The following is an 18,464-nucleotide window of genomic DNA, read 5'->3' on the forward strand; positions in this document are numbered from 1 at the left end:
GTGAATGGAATACTAGTTTCTTTGAGTTCTGGTGTGGAAAATGTTCATGTCACATACAAAACAGTACTTTTAAAAGCAGACAGAGTATGAGACATGTATAAGACATCTAAATCCAATTAAGGAATAGAGTCTTCATCTGGGGTAGCTAGGTGGCTAGCCTACTGGGTGTCTGATAACATCAGTAGGAACTTAAACAAAATATGTTTTTTGTTCAAAACTGCCATTTTTCAGTCTGACGGTTACTGTAAACACCATTCCAGCGCACAACATTATAAGACATGCTTTTCCACATTCCTTCATCCTGTTTTTAAGGAGGAAAAATGTCTCAAACCTTTGTGCCAAAAAGAGGCTTACAACATTTTGTATAAAAGTATTATCATTTGTATTAAAGTAACACAATGTTCAGTCATAGCATTTCTAATAAAAGACCTGTGTGGAAATACAGAATAGCAGAATGTTCACAGCAGAGAACTCGCTGCTATTTTCTCAACATTCCTTGTCTTTCAACTGTTATGGACTCATGGCAAAATGTCCTCTTTCTTGATTTAGTTGAGCCAGTAAGGAGCCCATCAGTGCACTGGCTACACCAAAATGCTAAAATATCTCTCTATATTTCCACAATTTCAATGATACCAAACTCCCTTTATCCTGGTTTTCAGCCTTGACTTTGATGTCCACATAACATTCCAAGCAATTTATCTCAGATTTTATAAGTTTAGGACATACCAGTTATGATTGCAATTTGCGTAATGTGAAAGGTTATGCGGGCACTGTCTGCAAACCCACATCTTAACTCAGATGTTAGATTAACAAAAATGTATATTTGTATCATGTGGACCAACAAAAAAAACAATAATAATACTTTTGTTCCTTGTAGATAAAATTGCCTTACAGTCAGTACATGCAGTATTCCTAAAACATCAATTATATTCAAATATTAAAGAGGTGATGAGAGGTAACTACTAACATCTAAGATCTGTTGGAGAACGTCTTAGCATGGACCAGCTAATGTACCGTCAAAGTTCACAGTTAGGTTATAGTAAACTTGTCAGCCATTAACACACATTTCCAATCCTTAGATTAGCTCTTCCAATGATTCCGCAATGCAACCTTTCTCAACATAGAAATCTACTGCTGTTACAAGAAGCCTTCACACTTTAAGGTTTGTATATGAAAATGCATACCTTGGCAGTATGCAGAGAAGGGAATGTACTCAATGTCTGACCAAGTGATAGCTACAACATTAGTCTAAAGTTCTATGGGAAAGTAGTTACCAGTGAATTTATATAACCCCAATATCTATGAGAGAAAAGGCACATGTACAGTATTTGCCCCACAACTATAAACACATAGAATACCTTTTTTAAATATAGTCCTCATTTTATTAACAGAGGCCAAATAAATTCATCACATTGTATTTACAAAGAAAGGCAATAAATATCTTATAATAGTCATAAAATTATTTTTGCATACATTTTAAAAATTCATAAATGTGTCATGTTGTTAGTAGCATCTCATACAAAACCTGTCAGGTGGTAGACAAATATATAGGCTACTACAGCTGTACCCAGGAATAGAGGCTGAACTTTGTCGTCACTGGTAAAATGGTCAACATTGTTCTGTAGGGATCACAACTCCTCTGGTTGCCAGGTCTAGTGATGGCCGCAACCTGTTCCCTGAATCCAAAATAAGCATATTTATCGTTGTATGGTTCTCAGGGTTTAAGAGTTAGGTCTGACAATACGGAGATAGTGGGTGGGTAGGATGAATATATACCTTTCCTAGTACGCATTATAACAATTCAGTGCTCTCGACAATATAACTGGCTTGATTGAACACAATGTTAGAGATGAAGAGTTTTGGGGATGTCTCTTTGAACATGGGTGCTTGGGTGCACCATGAACAACCAGTGATACAATCCACCTTTTGGTTGTAGGCCTATGAAAAGCAGGGTAAATTGGTGGATGCAGATGGTAATAATACCAGATAGCTTGCTCTGTGTCAAAATATATGTATATAAGATAACCTCATATACTTGTACGGCAATGTTTGAGAAGCTGTCCAGTATTCATTAGTCTTTTTCAACCATTCTACCACACTAAGGAAAGTAAGGCAAAAGGTGGGATATTACATTTCCCATTTTAACAGTGTCAGTGTTTCTGTCTCAGTTAACTTCTGAGCCACATCAACTCAGGTTAAACAAAACTACAACCCCGTCTGTCTGATGTCTGGCTAGTCAAAGCATGTTGTGTTCAGCTGAATCATAGGTTGCACACCAAAATGTCAAAGAAATCACACTGTGCACAACGTGTTCAGCGCATTCCATCCAGAGTAGGCCACGAGTCAGAAGGTATCAACAGAGGGGGAGTTGAGGGAGAGAGAGGGGGCACTGTCACATGTTGCACTCAAAGCTACACAGTTATCTAGGTAAACTGTTTCACCTGCCATTGTCACCTCTCTCCATTTCGTCTCCATGGCGTCCCGATTCCAGTGGAAAATATGGGATCCATGTTGTCTGGGGTAACACAAACAAAACTGACAGGTATTCCAATAAAATCTAGTGGATGATTTTTATAACATTTATAAACTCATGCTTCCACCCTCATTGTCAGAAGGATGCCTTCAGTTTGCAATTCAAAGGAGCAGAAGATGGTGGCGATAAGGGTCCTTTGTCGTCCTTAGTTTATCCAGTATAAATAAAATAACAGACACATTATAACAATTACACAGAAACATCCAACAGTTGGGAGATGTTCAATGTTCCTGAAATATAAAAATAAAACCTCTGAATTTTTTTTTCTTTTTTGTCGTCGTTCTTTTTACATAAGTCTTTAAGGGGTTTTAAGGCAACAAGCTTTACATGGCCTTTGAAACAACAGTGCGTGTGCTGTCCATTGGACAATCAGTTTGTTTTGGGGTTGTGTTTTAGGCGGCGTGCCCTTCGTGTCCGCTTAGTTACTGTAGTGAAACGAAACTCTTCCAGTGGATCCACCTTACCCTTTGGGTGGCGTTTCATGAAATGCACTTCCTGTTGTGTTTGTGTGGTCCGCGATCCTTTTTTGGGCCTCCCCTTCCTGTTGAAGCCCAGGTACCAGCCTTTGTACTTGGCTGACACGAGAGCTGTGTAGTTGTTCTCCAAGAATTCTTCCACGAAGACGCACTCCTGGTTCCTTCCATTGAGCTGCAAAGAAAACAACATGTTAGACACTTAGCACCTGGTTTCTAACACTGTGAAACAATGACTTCCGCCTTCCACAATGGCAAAACATCAAGGAAATCTACTTTACCTACTGCCAAAGAACATTGCTGTATGTCATATAAGCCAGAAAGAGATGGAACTACTACAGTTGCATTTGAGGTATAGCTCTTTTAAGGACACAGAAACGTTACTGGACATTTCACACCTTGCATTTGTAAGTTTAAGCTATGTGTGTGTTTAAAAAGAATAATACTTTTTTTTGTGATGTACACTCCCCTATGTATGTATTTAGACAGGGAAGCAAGACTCAATCAGATCAAGCGTTAACCGGCGATAACCGACACCCGCATAGCTGTTTTGGCTGTGTCTGAGGTGTAACTGTGTTGGAGCTGTCAAATCTGTGAGCAGCTGCTCTTGATCATTGTCATGGAGCCACACCAGTCCCGCTTGCGTTAGAAGTTTAGAACGAGAAAGTGTAGGCTATATAGAAATAATTACGCCCAAATTGAAAATCATTAGACAAAATAATTAGGATTTCCATCAGCCTAATGGAGGTGTAGATCACATGTCACAATCCTGTGTTCTAACTTGTAAACAAGGCTGCATGAGATTTCTCTTAAAGGGATACTTCGGGATTTTGGTCAGATGAACTCGTGGATACCATGTTCATGTCTCTATGTCCAATGTGAAGGAAATTAGAGGTAGTTTCGCGAGCCAATGCTAACTAGCGTTAGCGCAATGATTGGAAGTCTATGGGACCCATAGACTTCCAGCCATTGCTCTAACGCTAGTTAGCATTGGCTTGCGAATCTACCTCTAACTTCCTTCATACTGGACACAGAGACATAAAAATGGTATCCATAAGTTCATCTGACTCTGGGGAAGTAAAGGGCCTCATTTTCAAAATCCTGACGTATCCCTTTAATGCAACTTCGTGCAGCCAATGGCAATGTCCGCTTTAGGTATAATGCCAGGAGCCACTTGTGGATTTGGCAGTTGTAAAGCAGTTCCACCTCCGACACTGCCAAAACAACCACAATGCAGATGTTGGGTAAAGCGGATCTTATTCAATAGAGCTCTTAAAGTTTTATATGAGGCAACAGTACAGAATGTCACCTTTTATTTCAGGGTATTTACATACATATCTGTTTTACTATTTAGAAATAAAAGCACTTTATATATCTAGACCCCCCATTTTAAGATGTCATAAGTATTTTGACAAAATTCACTTGTATTAATGTAGTCAAAAGTTCAGTATTTGGTCCCATATTCAATGACTACATTAAGCTTGTGACTCTACAAACTTGTTGGATGCATTTGCAGCTTGTTTTGGTTGTGTTTCAGATTATCTTTTGCCCAATAGGAACTGAATGGTGAATAATGTATCCTTTTGGAGTTGCTTTTACTGTAAATAAGAATAGAATATGTTTCTGAACACTTCTACATTAATGTGGATGCTCCCATGATTATGATCATGAATGAATCATGATGAGTGAGAAAGTTACAGATGAACAAAGATCATACCACCCCAAAAATGCTAACCTCCCCTGTTATTGGTAATGGTGAGAGATTCGTGTGTCTTGAGGGTATGATCTTTATGCCTCTGTCATTCATCATTATTCAGTATTCATTCAGGATTATCCGTAATCATGGTAGCATCCACATTAATGTAGAAGTTTTCAGAAACATCTTCTGTTCTTATTTACAATAAAAGTGACTCCAAAATGACACAAAACATTATTCACCATTCAGGTACTATTGGGCAAAATATAATCCGAAACTGAAACAAACTGCAAATGCATCCAACGAGTTTGTAAAGTCACAAGCTTGAAGTAGTCATTGCGTGCTAGGAATATGGGACCAAATACTAAACTTGTGACTACTTCAATACACTATAAGTTAATTTGTCCAAATACTTATGAACAAAAACTTTTTCAAATGGGGGGGGCTCGATATATAAAGTGATTTAAATTCTAAACGGTAAAACAGATAAGTATGAAAATACCCTCAAATAAAAGGTGACATTCAGTAATTCAGTAATGTCCCCTCATATAACACATTTGATCTCAAATCCAAAATGCTGTAGTGTCGGACCAAATGTATAATTCTAGCTTCACTGTCCAAACAAATACAGAGGGGAGTGTACATGCTGCTATTTTACATGGCGCCACCTGGTGAACAAGAGGTATAATTGCAATGGCGTCCCTCCTATGTGGGCATTAGACTTTCAAAGCATTGTGATCATTGTGAGGATTGCAGTCTATAATTGACTGATGAAGTGTCAAAAGAAAGGCACGGGTTACTTATCAAAGGGTTTTTAATCAGGGGTATACTGAGTGAGCACTCTCCATTATGGCTTGTATGTTACGCAAGTGAACATACAGGTAACTGCCAAAATAAAGGAAACACCAACATAAAATGTCTTAATAGAGCATTGGGCCACCATGTGCCAGAACAGCTTCACCTGGGCATAAATTATTCAAGTGTCTGGAACTCTATTGGAGGGATGTGACACTATTCTTCCACAATAAATTCCATAATTTGGTGTTTTGTTGATGGTGGTGGATAACGCTGTCTCAGGCACCGCTCCAGAATCTCCCGTTAGTGTTCAAATGAGTTGAGATTTGGTGACTGACACGGCCATGGTTTACATTATTATCATGCTCATCAAATCATTCAGTGACCACTCGTGCCCTGTGGATTGGGGCATTGTCATGGTAACCAAAATAATGGTCTTCCCAGCATTTTTATACATGACCCTAAGCATGATGGGATGTTAATTGCTTAATTAACTCAGGAACCACACCTGTGTGGAAGCACCTGCTTTCAACATACTTTATATCCCTCATTTACTCAAGTGTTTCCATTATTTGGGCAGTTACCTGTAGATTCTTCATACATTGATGTGTATTATTATGAATGTCTTAGTGTTGCTAAAAAGGGAACTTAATCACACATAAAACCATGTTTCTATGGTTGGGTATAGTAATGTGCACACTGGGGTGTCTCTTTAGGTGTTCTCTGTTATTATCACTAGAAAACACAAGAAAATAGAATAGGCCCAATTGTATTTCATTGAGTTAGATTTTCCTCGTTCTCTGGCAAGAGAGTGACAACCTCTTTCCTACCTTTCCAACTATTTTGCCATTCTTGTTCATACAGATGTAATGCCCACTCTCCTTTCCTTTTATTCGAATATGGCTCCCAAAGGTTTCCGTCTCAACAATAAGAAGAGCTAGAGGGTGAAAGAGAAACACAACTTGATAATTATTTTCAAACACTTACATGCATTGAGTTGATACAGTCCATGAACAGTTTTAACCGATAAAACATTTGTTTGATAATTTACTATAAACCCCAGAGAGGTAGAAACCAATGCAGTATCATCTTCCTGCAGTGATAAAATTTACACAACAACATATGTGCCAAAACAAAATGGTAAGCTGCCGTTACATTTGAAATGATCCATTCTAAACAAGCACACCAGCGGCTTCTTTTGCTCTGTCACAACCTTCACCCCTGTGGGGTCAGCTTTGTTTCTGTTCGCTCCTCGCGGGCAAGAGATCTGCCAAACATTCTGGAGGGGTTACGCGCCCTCAGGATTAGGTTTCAGGTTCTCTTTAGTCTGTGCTCACTCAATCAAAAAGTTAAAGATGATCCATCTGTTTAACACACTGGTCTATTCAGTGGCACTCAAGGGAACGGAGGCATGAGGGGGGAGCCAGGAGGTGTGGGGAGGGGCATCTCCAAAATTGTCCCTTTAAACAATCTTGGATGGGAAGGGGAGTGGGAAACTCGTCTGAGAACTGACGTTGAGAGAGAGAGAGGGAAGAAGACATCCCTCTCAACCAGGGAGAAACGAGGATAACATGACAGTGGTGAGACTTCTCTGAATTCACAGGAGGCCTGGTTTGAGAAATACAATAGAGCTCCTGAGAGGAGTTGGAGAAGCTGGGACAGAGAGCGCCACAAGTCCCCACTTAACTGACCCTCTTCCATCCCTTTCATACTACAAAGGTAAAAAGCAAGCTGTACTGTGATAGCCTGGCTTGAAGTGGTTTTAGTTTAGTGTTGCTCACTGTAGCCAAGGTATAGAAGCCCCACAGCATTTTCAGTGCTGGCTCTCAAACGACTGTGCCGAGGGCGGACTTGTGCGAGTGCAACTGGAAACTACAGGTGCAACAACTTCCTTTAAAAAACATTTACCAGCACTGACGTGGATTTTAACACATTTTTACAAATACCTATGCATTTAGATATAGATATAAGATGCTATCCTAGTAGGACAAATGGTGACATCAATTATGTGGGATTGCATGTGACACGTATATATACCACATTTCTTGATGGCAAGCACTCCTGCCTGAGGAGAATTATAACTCCCTCTTATCCACGTGTATATGTGGGGTAGCTGACCTTGTTGTAGCTGCGGCTCCATTTCTCAGCCGTGCTTTCTGACCCTCCATTGTGCGGTTGCTGTTATGACTGAGTGAGGATTAGTGCAGAGATGAGAGAAGAGTGTCTTCCCAAGCCTCCTGTTAAATCAGTGTCAGGGAGTTCACAGGTGCCAGGTACTGGGGCTGAGGGGGCAGGGTTGGCAAGTCTTCATGGGAAACATTGAATCTGCTTCCACTCAAGCTCTAACAAGCAACGAGAGGAAACCTCGCCTCAGCATATCTGTGACTGAACACAGTCGACACAACAGTGAGGTCGACTCGGGCCGGCAACATTACAGCCGACTGACTGTTTGTTGGCAAATCATACATGTGAGCGCAAACAGGCAAGCACTCCCATACAAACGCACCTAGACCACCGTCCGACTTTGAATAGAATATGTGCCATGCACACAGTGACTGTAGAAACTGTAGTGAATGTAGAAACTGATATACCCACTGTAGACTTGGAAACCACTATGCCAGGCATCACGCAGAATTACTTCCCATGACAACAATCAGCTGTATTCCCACCTCAGTATGGTCACTGACCAGAACAGTGGAAGGAACACAGCTGAGATTCAATGAATGAAGACAATATATACATCTAGCCACGCTTTATCAGTGGCAGACATGCTTACAGCCTCAAATTCCCACACTATTCATCATCTTAATGGCTTAACCAAGCAATCAGTAAGTAGCGGAGTTAGGGTCAAAGTTCACTAGTTAGAAATGTAACCCCAACTCTGACCAGTAGCAGTCCAAAATAGGTCCAATGAATCCTGGTTCACATGGGATAATTCCCACAGTAAAGACCATTGATGAGGGGAACTGGCTCAAGTGTCTGTAAGTGAAGTGCACAGGAATTCTCCCGTACCATACTTGCCCCCATCGTCTCCGTTGGCGTTGACCTTCTTGCCCAGGATCTGGACGTGCTTGCCCGTGGTGCGGCTGTACAATTGGTAGATGCGGATCTGCTTCCGGCTCAGGTCGTCCGGGTTCCGCGTGTGGTTCTCGATATAGATCCTAAAATCAGCTGAGCTCTGTTGTGATTCCTGGAGGAGAAAGACATGACACAGGTGTTCATGGAGCAGCTTTTACTAGGTACTCTGTCATGAAGCTCTGCTTGGATGTTGCTCTGCTTGGATGTTGTAAGCTGATCTAACTGTGCGGCATTGCGAACAAATTCAAAGGGCACATACTGCAGAAGCTGAAGAGAACAAAAGCTACGTGAAAACATGCTACGTGCTTCATTATTATTGCATGTCTTTGTATTGAGGCAGCTATTTACTATTTGCCTGGGGCCATATTGAGAAACCAGTATTCCATTTCCACAAGCAAGCAAGCCACTAGCAATTATACACCTGAAGCATTCAGACCTGTTACACTATCATCAAAAATATATCTGCCCTAGGGCCCACAGTAAGGCCTATAAATCACAGTGGAGACGTGGATGCGATGGCGAGAGGCAGCTCGTACCATAAAAACACACTAGGAGGGAGCATCTCGTAACATAAACTCCCCTATTCAAATATTTCACGCCGTTAGAATGAATGCAAAGGTCTGTTCTGCACTTACAAGTTGCCTAAGGGCCTACTTTTTTTTTTTTTTTTTTAAATAGCTGACTTCGACAACACATCCAAATACATGCAGCCTGAGCGCCCTGTCACCCAACCCCATATGTGGATGGGAAGGAAAATGTACACTTTCAAAACCCCTGAAATCTCAATTCACGCCAAGATCCTGTTCCCCAGCTGTATCATGTGGTAATTACATAGTAATGGCCTTTTATGTAGCTTCTCTCAGGTGGCTAATTATATACACATTACATTCTCCAACTCCTTGTTATTTTAACCTCAGCAAATGAATGACATTTAGTGAATGAGTGGGGAAATATGCTCAGGGTAGAACAAATCTTTAATACAAAAGGGGAAAACAAACCACTGATCTGAATACAAATCCCAGTTGTTTGAAGCCACGTTATGGCTGTTCTCAGTAAAAAATTGGTGTCAGCAAACATTAAAGGAACTACATAACACAGTTAGTTTTGGAAATACTATCGCAAGTATATTAATCAAAATATGAAACAATTGTATGTCACTTTTTAATATTCAACTCAAAGAAAGTAATTTGCCTCAAGAAAACATGCATCTTAATCAATAAGCAAATCTTATTTAAATATCTTTATCAAACTTCCTTTGAATTGAGTCAATGTTTAGAGGGGAGGAACATTAACAGTTATTATGATACACCTCATAAGTTCATATAATAGAGCATCCGATATAGCCTCTACAACACCAAAAGAGCATTCAAAACCAATAGAGCATCTAAACAACACTAAAAGAGCATTCAAAACCAATAGAGCATCCAATAGAGGCTCTACAACACCAAAAGAGCATTCAAAACCAATAGAGCATCTAAACAACACTAAAAGAGCATTCAAAACCAATAGAGCATCCAATAGAGGCTCTACAACACCAAAAGAGCATTCAAAACCAATAGAGCATCCAATAGAAGCTCTACAACACCAAAAGAGCATTCAAAACCAATAGAGCATCTAATAGAGCCTCTACAACACCAAAAGAGCATTCAAAACCAATAGAGCATCCAATAGAGCCTCTACAACACCAAAAGAGCATTCAAAACCAATAGAGCATCTAAATAGAGCATCCATAACTCTCCACAACCTAGAAGGACATCGTCATACTATCCCCCCCGCCCCAAAAGCTAACCACCAAGCCAGCATGAACTAAAACATTTTTGGGGGGGGATAACTACTGCTGAGGGATTTGTGCCAAATCTCTCCATCTCTAAACAAACATAAAGGTTTGTTTTGTAGACAGTTGCATTTCACATGGAGGAAAAAAGGCAAGCCTCTGCAGAGGGCTGAGGTTAATGCAATCGACAACATTTTTTATCGAGCCAGTCTCCCTTTTCAAAGACGGCCCGAAAATGGATATGGTTGAAACTTCAAAAGTCTGGCACCATCTTCACTGGGAAGCTTAGTCCCCTTGCATCTCAGATACGCTTTACTATCTGCATAACACAGTCTACCTGCCATCAAGGTTGTGCTACATAATTGTATTGGTCTATCTAGAGGGTTTTGTCTTCAGCAAAGCCTCTATGAGACTTCCTTCTGGCCTACATCTTCATTACAGAAGCAATTAGTCATACAAAGTAAGAACTATATCAGAATTTAAACACTAGTATTGTATTACTATCTAGGACAGGGGAGAAATCAGACAGTAACACTTTAGCATTGTTTGTTCCAATTCCTTTGGAACAATCAGAGCACAAACCCTCACATTACCCAGTTGTGTCTTGTTTTTTAGTGGTGTCTTTGTAAAATGTCCACTTTTATTATGAAATGGGAATGCCAGGTTTTATAATCATGATCCCTTGACACATTTATTAAGGAACATCTCTGACAGAGATGTGGTGTCTCTGACAGAGATGTGAAATCCAAGAGGTAAAAGGGGGATTCTACTCTCTGTCTTCATCTATTGCTGCCTCATTGGATGGATTGGCCTCTCCATCAATAATTAGGTTGGCATGAGTGTTGTTTTTTTGAAATCCAAATTATTTTTTAAGATTTCAAACTAGATTTCATGACATCTTATCACGTCAATCAGAGGGGAAAGGATTGGGTGCATTGTATGTAATTACTTAGCCCTGTATAAATAGAAGCAATATTTTTTAAATTTTCACATATGCTTTAAATTGAAGACAGGGTGAAAAGGTGAAACAATTCTAGTAGTTCTCTGTAATCCTGGAGAGGTTTGATTGGTATCAACTCGGTATATGATACTGACTCGACTATAAAACTAACCCCAACAACAGAGGCATGGAAGCAGGATGTGGGCTAACCACTGCTTCTTACTGTATCCAGCAATATAACATGGTGGTTTCCTAACTACCCTTTATATCTGACATTAATTTAAACCAAATACATAATGTCAAATGTCTAGATGTTTTACATTCATGTTCATATGTCACATATCATGAACAAAAAATAACCAATAGCCTACAAGCATGCCTAAAACGGAAATACATTCATTGTTCATATTAAGCTACAGTTAAGAAATTGAATCTAACACCGTGCAGAATATTACTTTACATAATAATACATCATGTCGATTTTGACTTGAGTTTTGCATGAAAGGTAGGCTACAGACAACCAATTTAACAAATCAATCGCATGCGTAAAAGGCGCGCGATTCGTGGAGTTTATATTATTACCGAATAGATCCACGACACTGAAAATGATCAAAATCGCAAATGATCCTGATCTAAATGTCTTTAAATTTCTTCAGGCTACATGTCAGTTTTTTCCATGCCTCAACGCTGGTTGCCTGGCGCAATGGTGCGCTGTGCGCTTATCTGATGCACTCGAGGACTCCTCGTTCATTAGAGTAAGGTGCGCAGTGGGGTCGTTTCTTCTACATTACTATTTCCTTACCATAAATGTCATATTTAAACAAGGGTAGAGTTACTATGCTTGTATTTTTATTAAATGAACAATACAACTTTAATTAGGGAATTGTGTTAATCTTATGTAATTAAAGTCATATTAAAAAGTAAAAAGACAAAGCTCAGAAAAAGAACCAGCGCGCCTAACCACCGTATTTTCCAGTTTGCAAGTATCCAATTATATGATAACGATTTGTTCATAATAAATCCAGAATGGGTGCCGCAAAATCACACACACACAGACACACACACACACACACACACACACTGTCCAAAAAACTGAACAATCGAATCAACCTACCTGGAGCTGGAAATAGAGGACCAGAAAATGTAAACACCTGGAGAGAGAAGGATGGGGTTAATCACAAGCAATAACATTAAATATAAACACTATAGCCTAAATGGGTGACAAGGGTAGTAACTAGCTTTTAGCGACTTCTATTGGTAAGAATGTACGTGTTTTGAGAAACGAAAGGAATAGAAAGATGGAATCCTTACAGGTATATGAACCTCGAAGGCAGAAGAGACATGTTGACTTGCTGAAATACACCTGTTTCCACAGTTTTAAAGCCCCGAGAGAAGTAGAGGATAGACCCGCCAGCGTCCTTAAACTATGCGAACAATTCCGGAGGTGCCTTTGAATCCCAGTGTAATGATAAACAACTGGAGTGCAACAATGTCACTGAATGCAACATTAGGTGCTTCCTTGTAAAAAAAAATGATCCAGAGGAAAAAATATAGCCTATTGTTTCTTGTCCCCCTCCAAATCTCCTCGCTCCGCTCTCACGGGCTGTGTAGACCGTGGTATCTTGCTGGGCGCGGAAATATTCAATTTGCAACCATTGCTTAGTATATTTCCCCTTGTTTAAAAATCCATTGCGCTTTGCTCCCAAAGGTGCTGCTCCAAAGATCAGATGTATTTCAATTCCGTTCGTACCTGGGGATATCTACACTTTGCATGGATCATGTTAATCTTCCGACTCCACATTGGAAAAAGGGCAAAAGGGGACAAGTGCGTAAAATTGAATAGGATTTTTTTTTTTTAAGTTATGGGGTATACCTCAAGTTGTGATAAAACTTCAGTGATATCCAGAGAGTATAACTATTACATCTGAATCAAACGCAGCGGAAGACCTTCGTAGCAGGGGCGATGGTTTAATGCCTGTCAGTAGAGTGTCTGCGGCTAAGGATTTGGGCACAGTGAGTTTTTTTGTTGTTGGTGGGTGGAAACTTGTCCGCGGTGTGCACCTGATAGGGTAATTTTTGAGAGACCATCAGTTTGGAGAATGTTTTCCTCTAGTCATAAATGATGGTGCTTGGGAGGGAGTTGGTAGGCTACAAGGAAGGACTCACGAATGGATGACTTGTTTTCAACATTTTAGAAACTTCTGTATATACATTTTATTTGGAGCAATTCGATAAGGGATATTTCCTTAAATGCAGGTTTAGGCCTATTTCAAGTTCACAAAAATAGCCTAGGCTACTTTACATTTTAGTCATTTAGCAGACACTCTTATCCAGAGCGATTTAAGTGCCTTGCTCAGGTGCACATCGAGAGATTTTTCACCTAGTCGGTTCAGTGATTCGAACCAGCGACCTTTTGGTTACTGGCCCAATTCAATCGCTAGCCTACCTGCCACCCCTACTTGGGAGAATAGACCTACTGGATTTCTCACAAAAAAAATTTAATCACATTTTCTATGATTCATAAATCAGTTTTTCCCCCCATATTATTTTCCAATATTATTAATGGCGTAACCATCACTAATTAGTTCATTATATTTATTGATATTAGATATATATTTGCTGATGTTTTGTTGTATTACCTTTGTCTAGAGTTGAGAAAGAGTGTGTGAGTCGTATTTTCAGAACACAATGACACTTTTCGGCTTCCCTTGTTTTGTGGTTATATTGGAGGCCACGTCGTTTGTGGATTGGGTTTAGCTCTCCCAGACAGCATTGAAATGCAGGTTGTTGTGGAACTCGATTTTTCAATAATGTGCTATAACTTATCCTGCATTTAAATGAAAGAGAGGTGTGAATGTGTTTACGAGGCCCTCTGAACTCGCAGTGGAATGACCCCACATCCCTCCCGCCACTTAGGACCATTGTGTGATTTTCATTTATTGTCCTATTACAACGGGATCTACAGCATTCCACCCTCATTGCGTTTCAAATGTCCCTATAGAGTTAGTGGTATCAATTGAAACTATAGTGGATTGCACTTTGAATAGCATGTAAGAACAAGGGTAACTGTGTGAATCAGTATAATTCCAAAATAGGCTATTACAACAAATGTTATTCAATTCTGTACCTAATGCATGTGTATTATCAGATTTCAAACTCCAATAATAAACAATATCCTCCAATGACGAAATTCAAAAACCCTAATTGCACAAAATATAATAATTTATGATAGGAACCGTTAAATAAACACACAGTGTGTGCACATCTGATGATTAGATTGACCTGGGGCTTCCATTTGGTGTACATCCAAAGTAAGTTATAATCAACAAAAGACTATGTTTGAAGCATTGGCTGGCAGTCCAAAATGAAGCTGGTTGAAAAGTGACTAAAACCACAGGCATAATAAACAATAATTACGAAACTGCACAAAGGAGCCAGCATTGAGTAGTCACTCATCACCTTTAAAGCACAGGCTTGTGACAATGCCTTGAAAGTATAAATGAAGAGCTATGGCACAGGGTGAACAGAGCTGTGTCTTTGATGTGCTCACCTGTGTGACACTTGTGGCAAGCTTCAACAGAAGCTCCTGCACACTGTTTACCTGCGCATTTTCACGGTAGAACCACGTTACAGCAGATATGTATGGCACATGGAGTAACTCTTCCATTCCATAGTTTATTCTAGGAGGTTGGATACATTGACCGTTGACTCTAATCAGTCACATTAAGCCACACAAACTACGACTTATGTCAGATTTATTCTTGGAAAGTCAATTTAGCATTTACACAAAGGGGCTATGAAGTTTGGTCAGAAATGTGACGAACCATTGAGAATTGTATTGGTTGGAAGGTTGGGCCTACTGGTTGACAATGACTAGAGTTGAGCTTTATGAATGGGGAGCTGTCTCAATCCCTCTGAGGAGGGGGAGATGGGCAGTCAAGCCAGCAACTCAAGAGTTAGGATTAGGTTACCCACAGCTACTGAACTGACTGAGTGAAGAAAGGAACAAGCAGGTAAGCTTAAGGTCTTGGTTTAAACCCCACAGCCGCGAATGAGAATTTGCTACAAAAAGCATTGCGGCTTTCCACCATCACCACTACCAGTAGATGTTTCTGAGACTGTGTCCAGACGGTCATCAGGAATGTGGAGAATATCTCATTGACGGTAGGAAAAAAAGGTGGGGTGGAAAAAGCTATCCGAGGGCGGTGAGCCAGGGGTTCAAAGGACCTAGCAGGCCTTTAAGCTTGACAAAAGAACTTGGCAGTGTCTGTAAGTGAAGCCCAATGTACTACATTAGTGCAAGAACCCCCCCGCCACCTCCTTTCTCCCCCTCGCTTCCCACTTTCATCTCCGACACGAACATATCGGGTGGGGGGTTTCGGGGGGCATCTGCATCCTATTGAATTTTCAAGGTGAGGGGACGGCCGAAGAGGGCCTAGTGGCTCGTATAAGCCGTCCAGACCCTTTTCACTCCAAGTCACAGCCCAACGAGCGTGTGAAGAGGCGGGGACAGCCTCTTCCTCTCATCTCCCAGGAATCAACCCCACCCCATTAGTATATTGGCGGCCCCTTTCACACTGTTGGCTTGGCTCTTTGGCCCTGGGCCCCCGGAGTCCCGCGGCGTAACGTTGGCTAGTCAGGAGCAGGTCACCACGGGGTCGCGACACCTCGCTGTGCAATAGGGTGATGGAGACAGTGCCCAGAAGAGTGTCGCTGAAAGAGAAGGAGAGAGAGCCTTGAAGCGTCGCCTTGAAGAAAAGGGAAGCATTTTGTAATTTGTCCCCCATCACACGTTGTTTGCTTGGAGTCATTTACGGCATCTAGGTTTTGCCTTGAAGTTGGCGGCCACAGTGTGTGTGGGTGTGTGTGCCTTGAAGTTGGGGGCCACAGTGTGTGTGTGTGAGAGAGAGAAAGAGGTAATGTGAGTGTGAGGTGATAATTAAACTGTTGCTCCTCGACAAATCATCTCAGAGCACCGCGATACATGCAGAACATATTAACATATTCATTAGCTTCAGTACACTAATGATGATATTTCCCCCTCTCAGTTCAACAGAGGTCTTAAATTGTCCAAAACCACCAACACACAGTATGGCTCACTTGTCACTAGTTGTTAACACGTTATAAATTTCATGATGTATTTTCACGCCTCACTAAACTCCTCTTAATGATTCTGAACAATTACTCTCAGGCTCCAGGTTAATGGATGGTGAAAAACACAACTGCCAAAAAGTGTCATGATGTAGTAAAAACAATCATTTCATAACACTGGTCCTTGAGCCACATACTTCTAGTTTTCTGACCCATTTTGTATCTTTGGCAGAATATTAAGAGTCACTTGGACAGCAGAGGCTAATGTTGGGTGCTTATTTATGCTTTCAAACCAATGCTGAGTGATATGATTGATTTGTTGTCAGCTCTTGAAGTTTTTCTGCATTGAAGTTTTTCTGCATCGAAATGAAATGACCCCTTAATTGTTTGTTGGGTTGCTGTAATTACCAAATCAAGGAGCTGGTTGTTGGTAATGTGGCATAACATTCAGGGGTGCAACTTTCACTGGGGACGGGGGGGACAGGTCCACCCCACATTCTGAAATTGCATTTTTTTCCCCCACCCCCACAGTTTTATCATTGGAATGTGATACAAAATGAGGCAACGGTGTGCTTAAGGACCATGCGGATGCCTCCGAGCGTCGGCTGTTTGGAGTGTTTATCCGACTAGATTTAAAAAAAATAATACAATTATGTCCCCGCCACTTCTAAAAACAAAGTTGCGCCCCTGATAACATTGCTGCAAATCTTGCAGAACCTGGCCAGAGTGCATTAACTCAAACCATACACCCAGCTTTCAGTTTTGAAGACTGGAAAGCATGTTAAAAAAATTGTTATACAGCTGCGCATACAGTGAAATACGTTTCTATAAATGCGTAACCATTTTAGAACTTCAACAACAAATTAAAAACACATCCAAAAATAATCTTCTGAGATTGTACCCCTGTGTCGATGCCACACCACAGCCCTCCAACCTCATGACCTAGTCAACCCACCTAAGGCAGTAAACACTTTGATTTGAAGTCAAGTCAGCGTGCGAAAAGTATTTAGTGAGTGTTTAAAGGTCAAAACCTGTCAACAAAATGGATCAACCCAACTAATTGCTATTAAACTGTGGGGTGGGCGAGTATACTTCCTCAGGTAATGGTGGGTCCTGAGAAAGTGGTCCCGCTTCACTCCTCGAGGTCATCTGTGTGACTAGGGTTCAATAAGATGCCCCTTCTGATGGACCGCCCGTTAGCCATGTAGCTTTACTTAGGGATAGCAGCAGCCACGGTAGGTAGGAGTCCCCCCCCCCCCCCCCCCTCAGCGCAGGAGGGTGCCCCTGCAGCTAGCCTCAACCTGCAACTCCACTCAGCCTAATGGTTGAGCCCAATCCATTCCCCTGTCTAGCACCTCTTTAGAGCCTCCTCACCCCTTTGTTCTGACAATACACAAACGGCCATTCAAATGGGGGGACTCTGTAATCAGTGAAATACTAGCCTCTGGGCTTTGTAGAGAGGAAAAGAGAGAGAAGGAGAGAGGGGAAAAAAATCCATCCATGACCAATCAGCTCTAACTACCTGTCTGGGTTTTTTGCTGCAGAGGTTATTTGCAGAAGGAAAAAATGTTCCGTTCCAGATGTAGAATTGAAGATGAAAAAAAGGCGTCCAGACTGATACCTCCACCCACTGTAAAATACTGGATTAGTCGACACCTCTGGAGTTTCTGTTGCTGTTGCTTGAGTTTCTTCGTTTTGAGGGAAAACACTGTTATAACCTACATTTTAGCTGTGAAATCTGCATCAATGGATTTCCTTTATTGCTCACTAAAGCTCACTAAACACTAGTTATATTGACTAATGTGCATCATGATATTAACTGCGATGATGGGCAAAGTGATGCATGCATGTCAAGATTTATGCACAGCAGTGTTGCAAAAATAGATAAATTGACTTCGCTTAAATAGGCAGTAAAATAACACCTTAGCTTGGTCTCATAGACTATTTGTAACTTAGTAAATGTAAATCTGGGACACACAAATTAGTATGATATGTTACATTTGGTATGGTTTCACAAGACAGAAGGTTACATAAGGCAATGGGTAGGCATACAACATGAATGTCTAGCAACCCAAAGATTACGT

At 40.8% G+C, this 18,464-nt stretch overlaps 1 protein-coding gene across 1 annotated transcript; it reads right to left on the reverse strand.

Annotated features, from left to right (window-relative positions):
• Window positions 1–2,818: 2,818 nt before the first annotated feature.
• Window positions 2,819–12,697, reverse strand: LOC120047427 (fibroblast growth factor 18-like). Its single transcript, XM_038992947.1, has 5 exons — window positions 12,601–12,697; window positions 12,404–12,440; window positions 8,510–8,687; window positions 6,328–6,434; window positions 2,819–3,181 (listed from the first exon to the last, which is right to left on the reverse strand). Exons 1-5 carry the CDS (start codon window positions 12,630–12,632, stop codon window positions 2,903–2,905), a joined length of 633 nt encoding a protein of 210 aa, XP_038848875.1. The 5' UTR covers window positions 12,633–12,697; the 3' UTR covers window positions 2,819–2,902.
• Between the last annotated feature and the right edge of the window lie 5,767 nt (window positions 12,698–18,464).

The sequence above is a fragment of the Salvelinus namaycush genome, chromosome 5 (genome assembly GCF_016432855.1).
Source record: "Salvelinus namaycush isolate Seneca chromosome 5, SaNama_1.0, whole genome shotgun sequence".
In the NCBI taxonomy this organism is placed as follows: Eukaryota; Metazoa; Chordata; class Actinopteri; order Salmoniformes; family Salmonidae; genus Salvelinus; species Salvelinus namaycush.